This window comes from Dipodomys ordii, unplaced genomic scaffold (assembly GCF_000151885.1).
Source record: "Dipodomys ordii isolate 6190 unplaced genomic scaffold, Dord_2.0 Scaffold168, whole genome shotgun sequence".
NCBI classification, from domain to species: domain Eukaryota; kingdom Metazoa; phylum Chordata; class Mammalia; order Rodentia; family Heteromyidae; genus Dipodomys; species Dipodomys ordii.
In genome coordinates, this window is record NW_012267384.1 from 1,226,110 (window position 1) to 1,234,558 (window position 8,449).

Sequence of the window (8,449 nt, forward strand, 5' to 3'; positions counted from 1 at the left end):
TGTAGTTGTAACCCCTCTGTATGGTATTTTCACAATAAAAAAAAATCACTGCTGCATTCCTTTTCCCTTTGTCCCACTGTTTCTGTTCCCCTCTTACCCTCCCCAAAACATAAATTCTCATACAAGATAAAGATAAAGAAAACAAATACAGTAACAAAGAAAAAAACTCTTCTTTCTACTTCCTAGGGTTTATTTCAAATTTTTTTTGGGGGGGTGTCAGTTGTGGGGCCTGGGCGCTGTCCCTCAGCTCTTCAGCTCAATGTGAGCACTCTACCACTTGAGCCACAGCACCATTTCCAGCTTTCTGGTGGTTTATTGGAGATAAGAGTCTCACGAACTTTCCTGTCCGGGCTGGCTTTGAACCATGATCCTCAGATCTCAGCCTCCTAAGTAGCTAGAATTCCAGGTGTGAGCCACTGGCTCCTGGTTAAATATTTTATATGATCATATGCACATACTTATTGAGCCTTTGTGATCTTCTCGTAAAATTTCCTCTTTTGTTCTCAGTGTGTATATGTCTAGAGACTTGTATAATTTATCATGCCCCACTATATTTTTGCCTTTGCCATCCAGTGTGTTTACGTGCACATACTATAAGCACATTCTAGTTACCACAAATGAGGAAAACCATGCAGCCTATGTTTCTTTGGGTCTGGCTTACTTCACTTATATAACTTTTTCCAAATTTTTCCATTTCCTTATGAATGGTATAATACCATTCTTTCTGAATTCCATTGTGGATATACATGCCACATTTTCTTGATCCATTCACTGTCCACTGAGGAGCATATGGGTTGAGCCCATATGTTGGCTAGTGTAAACAATGCTGCAATGAACATGGCTGTACTGGCAGCTTCAGTGTGATATTTATGTTCTATTGGATAAATGCCTAGGAGTGGAATTGCTGGGTCATAGGGAAGTTCTACGTTTAGTCTTTTGAGGAACCTCCAGACTGCTTTCCAGAGTGTTTGAACCGGCTTACATTCCTACCAACAGTAGTGTTCCCTTTGGCCACATCCCCACCAGCATCTGTGATTGTTAAGTTTTTGTAATAATGGCCACTCTAATTGGGGTGAGATGGAATCTCAATGTTTTGATTTGCATTTCTTTTATAGCCAGAGATGTTAAACATTTCTTTTTGTGTCTATTGGCCATTCTTCTTCTTCTGAGAATTATCTCTTTACATCTTTAGTCTATTTATTAATTGGGTTGTTATTTCTTTGAGAGTTGTTTAGGGAGCTTAATGACAAAGCCATAGTAATAAAAACAACTTAGTACTAGCACAAGAATAGGCCTGAGGACCAAAGGAACAGAAGACCCAGAAATGAACTCACAGACATATAGCCATTTAATATTTGATGAGGGCCAAAAACAAAGGTTGAAAGAAAGTCTCTTCAACAAATGGTGCTGGCAAAGTGGGCTATACACATTCAGAAAACTAAAGCTAGGTCCCTATGTATCACCCTGCACCACAGTCAATTCAAAATGGATCAAAGACCTCAATATAAATTCAGACACCATGAAAATATTACAGGAAGGTAAACACTAGGGCTCCCAGGCATGGACTGAAACTTCCGAAGTAAAGGTCCAGAATCACAACAAAGCAAAGACTAATTATGGGATTGAATCAAACTAAAAAGTTTCTACATCGCAAAGGACATAGCTAGCAAGATAAATAGCCCACAGAGCAGGAAAAGATTTTTTTTTTATCAGCGCTACATCGAATATGTGCCTCAATCTAAAGTATACTTACAGTTCAAAAAACTGAATCTCTAATCTTTCCTGTGATGAAAATTGGCACCATGGTGGAGACCAGAGAACAAATAAGGGACAAATATCCACAGTACTTAGAAAATGATCACCCAAAGGAGGGCCATTTTCACTTCTAATTTTATGCTTTTATATGGTTTGGATTTTTTCCAAGGTGTATGATTGAGTGTGCTTATATAACTAGAGTTCTTTTAATTTCCATCAATTGTGGGACAAACAAAATTTGTTCTTCTTTCAGTACAAACTCTGTGTGCACTCCCCTCTTCTGACTTGGGCTCTTCTTTTCTATACAAACACTGTTCACTTCACCTGTTTTCACACATCCCTAGAACAGCCCTGCAGCCTAGTTGCACTCCACACCCAGCACTGCTATCAGCAGTGTACTAACTGTCATCTACAGTTGAGTGTTGCTCACATGAAGCAGAAGAAGGAATCACAAAGGATCATGATAAAGTTTCTGGAAAATGATGAATATGTTCACCTTGATTTTGGTGATGATCATATATATATATATATATATATGAATATATGTGTATATTGTCAGAAATTATAAACGTGTATATTTAAAATGTAATTTGAGGTAGGCCAATTATACCTTGATAAAGCTGACTTTAAAAGGGGGAAGAGAAGGATGTTGATGTTAGAAGGGACAGACAAAAGATAGTCATTTCAAAAATCTCTATACAATGCTAATTTTTAAATGATTTACACGGGTGGGGGGATGTTCAATACTCACAAATAGCATTTTCCGCAAGAAAAATGTCATTTTCTAGGAAGATAGGAATTATAATTTTGAAAAGAGCAGCCAGGTTGCAAGCAGATGATTAATTATCATGGAAAATCATTGATGTATCATTGTAATTTCACAGTATTTCTTACAATTAAAATAAAGCTCCTGCATATCTCTCATAAATGTATTGTAAAGCTTTAATTGATTTATGTTGGCAAAAACCCTTGGTTACTATCATGGAAAATAACTGAATTAGGAGTCAAAATATAAATCTTTCTATTCTTTTTGTATTTGTTTTCCTTTACAATTAATATTAGGAAGTGCCAGCTATTCTAATGCATTATAACAGGAGAGACTGCAGTTCTAGAGGTTTGACCTCTGTTTAATTAATGGTAAATTACAGAATCTATAAAGATGTTTAACTAAACTTGTGCAGCTGTCTCTACTACTGAATTCCTTACAAATACCAATTGCCCATTCATTAAGAGCATTAGTAATTAGTTGAGTAAACTAAGGACTATAAATCCCTAGGCTTATTCCTATATTTTATTTTATGGGATGATATCTTTTAACTTAACTCTTAACTTAGTATTAACTCAGCATGACAATAAGGACATATAATAAAAATATACATGGCAATGTTGTCAGGAGAAAAATACATACACATAGAGAAAGGCTCAAAATTCGAAAGATATTTGGGCCACAGCCTGTATTCTAGAGTAAGAGACACAGCATACAGTATCAAAGTGACTATTAATGATTGTCCTTAAGCATCACTAGAATGTTACATACTAGATTTTTGGCAACTGTGAAATGTTACTGTTCATAATTGGAGAAATAAAATTTGAGACTGTGACTTAATATCTAGTGAACAGATCTGGAAATCAGTTTCCTATTATTTAAAAAAAAACAGTGACACAAAAGACATCCCTATGTCATTTCTGTTTTAACCATTATAATGAGAAATGATGAGGCTAAAACTCCTCCAAGACGTTGTTAATTATTGGACAGAAACAAAGCTATTCTTTAAAAGAAATATCTTAAGAAAGACTTTTTGCTATAGGTTTCTACACTGGAGGTTCACAACAAAGTGGATAATTATTTCCACATTTTGTATGAAAATGTCATTATAGAGTAGATACAGATACCTGTAATTCATTACGGGAACCAATAAAATGTTTTGTAACTTAGGAGGCTAGATAGAATACAGTCACCAGGCACATGTGGCAATTTAAATTACATAATTCATATTAAAAACAGGTGAGCATGGTAGCTCATAGCTTTAATTCAAGATACTCAGGAGGTAAAGATCAAGAAGATGTCAGTTCTAAACCAGCCCAGGTAAGAAGTTAGAGCGACCCATCTCAATCTGTAACTTAATGTGATGGTACGCATATTTCTACCAGCTGTGTGGATGCTGTAACCAAGAGTCCAGACCAACCTAGCTAAAAATGTGAGACTTGATTAGAAAAAAAAAAACTGAAAAAGACTGAGGTAAACACACATGCATGTACATGCACACACATGCGCGTGCACACACATACACACACGCACACACACACACACGAAGATAATATAATGAGATCTACTGAAAACTGCAAAATGGAAGAAATAGGGCAGGAGAGTTAAGACAATACAAAAGAGATAGCTGAATTTGTTCATCTATGAAGTTATCACAATGAAATCCCCTTATACTATTAATAGAGGCTAAGTTTAAATGTTTAATAGAAAGAAGAAAATAATGAAAGCACAAATGTAACAAAAACAGGGACATAAGAAGAGTCGAGGCATGGCTCAAGTGGTAGAGCACCTGCCTAGCATGTGGGACCCTGAGCCCAAATTCCAGGAGCACAAAAAAAATTCCTTGATTGAACAGACAATATTTCAAGCGTACAATAGGCCAAATGGCACCTGTACAGTACCACACAGTATAGAATACTTCTTTATTTAAAAAAATTATACTGGGCAGTGTCTGGTTAGACTGAGGAAGAAAACACCAAGATATCATGTAAGGGCCTCTAGAATATGGGAGCTGAGATGAGAGCAAATGTTGGTTACAAAGAGGACTATCACCCAACTCCCAGGGAGAAGTAAGTCCTTGGTTCATACCATCCTGGCATGGCTTTGAATATGTAACCTACAGTTAAAGCTTCTGCCCCCACGCGCCCCGTGCCCTAGGGGACGTCAAAACCTTACTGTGCACTTCCCATAAAATATTAAATCAAGAAAATGAAGACAGCACACTCAATGTGAAATAAAGTTCATATACTCCTGTTTAAACACAGATTAGAATTTCTGTCAGAACAATGCCAGTGAAAAGTTGACATTCTAATTAATACCATTTACATTATAAAGCACTGAATATCTTTATCTTGCTATTATGAAATGCCCTCTTTTTTTTAAAAAAAGGGGGGGAGGGGACTGTTAAACAGGGAATTGGGTATTAAGGGCAGTATTTTTTTTTAATCCATGTACAAGAGAGGAGGTGAGGGCCACTGGCAATTTTACAGCCCATCAGCCCAGTGCTCTAAAGGGAAGCAGCCCACTCATTTCTCTACCACACTTTCTGTCTTCTGTTTGCTTCCACGTGGCTATCTGCATGCAGCCACAGGATTTTTCTTACAATGATACAAAACATGCTGCAAAACAACCCCTCCCCCACAGAAAACATTTTCTTTTATTCTCCCCTCTTCCTTCTCTCCATGTCTCCTTCTCTCTCCTTGATAACATCTCAGAAAGAAGTTCTGGAGCATCCATGTAGGACTCCATGTTTTTACTCCATCCAAATTCTGAGTGTGTAAAAGGGGCAGAAATCAACCCCACAGTTGGGTACCCAAGGATTCATGTTCATTGCCTTTGTCAATTTTATGCTATCGGTGAAAGGAATAAAGATGAGATCCTTAAAGCTTGAATTTTCATTTCCTATGACAACGTACTTTTTCTTCATGCCTTACTGAACTCCACTACTTGGTCTCCACCCCTTCATAATTGATATTGGCCATTTGAAGCATTCAAGAAAAACCTCATGCGGTTCATCAAAGGTTCTCCTGTCTATAATTCTTGCTCATATCCTCCTCAGAAACATATTCAGCCAAGTGTTTTCTACTTCCCCCTCCATGGAGTTCGCCGATCATGGGAAGGGGACAATGACAGTTGTATTAATTACCCGCTGAAAAGGCTACAGAGCAGCAAAAAGGATGGAGATTATTGTTATAAATATTTTATTTTATTAAAATAACTCAGAATAGGACAGATACAGTAGACCCTCCTGGTAATGAGAGGCTCATAAATTTTATAAGAATTCTAGAAAGTTTTAGTGTGGTCATTAAAATAGTCTCATTCATTTTTTTTTAAAAAATTGAATACAACTTTCCAGTTTTTTACTTTAGAGAGTGAGGATCAAATTTAAAAATTCTAAGGTATTTAAAAATAATCGTGAAGAAAGCTTTGAGAAAAATCAGCTTGACATAGATTTCTTTCATTATTTCAAATGACTCAATGTTCAGTTTTGTAGTTTATCCTGTTAAAATTGGGTTTCATTAGCACGTAATGACTTTTGCTGCCTAAAATTCCCATCACAAACAAGCACCACATTAAAATGTGCCCACACAGTAACACAGTCTTACCAAGTGTGTCTCCAGGTATAGTTTAAGGCCATCCGTCTCTGCTTTGGGAGGAGTCCAGTTCTCAGTGGTTTCCATGGCTTCATTTAACCACTGAATGAACTCATCCAGCTTGTTTACAAACCCCTTTTGAAAAAAAAGCAGACAGAGGGATTATTTGGTTATTGTTTTATAAAACCAATCTTCACAATGTTCTACAAGAATTACATTCAGCGTTTTATGTATGCAACTGTAACCCCTCTGTACATCACCATTACAATGTAAAAAATGGCTTTTAGGAGCATACATAGCAATTTTTTTTCAAATTTCATAACTAAGTTGATATTACTGTGTTCTCCAATTAGTGCTGTGGTGAACTTCCCACCGTCCCTGCCCCTTCCATCTACCCATTAAGAAGAAATTCTCCTCTCAATTGTATCCTAAAAATACTTTCCTAAATTTGGATTGGAATGTGGGGGTGTCACTAGACAGATGATACCAAAACATCAAAACAGTTCTGGTGTCTGACCAGCACCCCTAGACAAAAAAAAATCAATTCAGGTCTTCTAGAAACATTTACTAGCTCTGAAAGATAAAAACTTTCAGGAAAGAAGGTGCTCCTTCACTTAGAAGCTTCCAGAGTTGAGTTCTCTTACTTGAACTAAAATATTATTTAAAGTCATACAAGTAGCCAGGCATCAGTGGCTTGACTCACGCCTGTAATCCTAGCTATTCAGGAGGCTGAGACCTGAGTATCATGGTTCAAAGCCAGCTAGCTTGAAAAGCCTGTGAGAGTCTCTCTCCTTATCTTTCGTTGTAGAAAGGCGTTGCCATTTAACAAAGCAGTTCATGAAAGTGATATTTCTTGATTTGTCTCCCCTTTCAACATTCTCATCCATCCATCCCCACCCACACCTTCCCGCACTCTGTCATTCTGTAGGATATACACTTGGATTCTTGATGGCATTCCCCCCTCTTCTCTTCATTTGTCTACTTTTTCCCCCTTGACTCCACCTCACCCCCTTCCAGTACATCTGCCTTGTGTTTTATTTTGCTGAACTTTGACTTTGCCTTCCTAAGAAATTACAATGTTCAAGTTCTCCCTTGAATCTGCCCTACTTCAGTTTATACATTTTATACACTTGCATACCAATCTCCAATTAATCACCAAAAGCCACAAGTGAAAGTATGGCTCTAGTGGTAGAGCACTTGCCTTGAGCAACAAAAGCTCAGGGACAGCACCAAGTCCAAGCCCCAGGACCAGCACACACACACACCCCACACACACACTTGAATGAGTTCTATCAACAGTCTTCAATGTCTGTGTCTGGGAGCATGAAAAGATAGAACAGTGAGGCCAATGCTCAAATATAAACATCTGACTGGGTATGTCTGGACATAAAGAAATGTTCTTGTCTAGGAAGCACAAATCACAATAATCTTGCAATTTTTCAAACAGTGGTCATAAAATTTTATTGACCATTTAAAAGAACACATCTGTAGAAATGGAAAATATTTTGAAAAAAGAAAGAAAGAAAAAGCCATGCTGCAAACCTAAAGGGGCTGGACTTGTTTTCCATGTCTAGGTAAACAGCACCACCTGGAGGTCATAAGGAATAACTGCAAGTCTCCACATTTCTGCTTAGAGATGGTTTAGGACACAGCTTCTCTATAAATCCAACCCAGGCTTCAGATGTGCCTTCTGATTAATTTTTATAATAATACTCCCAATGCCTAAGAATATCCTGAGGCCAACGCGAAAAAAATTGAACCTTCATTTTTACCATACATTACAAAAAAGCAAGCTTTTGTTATTAAGCATTTCCTAAATAATTCTTTTAAGAATCACAACCTTTTAATTTGAGCAATTGATTTACCTGGAAAAATTACTATAGAAATAAAAATGATTGGGTGCTCATGGTTCACATATGTCACTCAAACTACTTGGGAGGTTGAAAAACATGAGGAACATGGCTCAATGCCAGCTGGGCAGAAAAGTCTGTGAAATTACCTTCTTGATCCATAGTTGGTCTTGGTGGCAAATGCCTAGTATCCTAACTACATGGAAGACTGAGATCAGAAAGACTGAAGTTGCAGGTCAACCCAGTCAGAAGAGGCTACAAGATTCCATCTCAGTGGATGAAACCAGGAGTCACAGTGCATGGCTATCATTCCAGTTATGATAAGGTTGTAATCTAGGTATGTTCCTGGACAGGAAAGCAAGACCCTATGCCAAAAGTAACCAATGTAAAAAAGAGAAAAGAAAAAGAAAGGAAGAAAGGGGAAGAAAGGAGGGAAGAAGGAGAGGAGGGAGGGAGGGAGGGAGGGAGGGAAGGAAGGAGGGAGG

General features: G+C 37.5%; 1 protein-coding gene across 1 annotated transcript in view; it reads right to left on the reverse strand.

The window, feature by feature from the left end:
- Akap6 (A kinase (PRKA) anchor protein 6) overlaps window positions 1–8,449 on the reverse strand; it is a 465,374-nt gene that overhangs the window by 237,821 nt on the left and 219,104 nt on the right. The window contains exon 5 of the mRNA XM_013033451.1: window positions 6,127–6,249. Coding sequence (XP_012888905.1) covers window positions 6,127–6,249 — 123 coding nt within the window. The remainder of the gene's footprint in view (window positions 1–6,126; window positions 6,250–8,449) is intronic.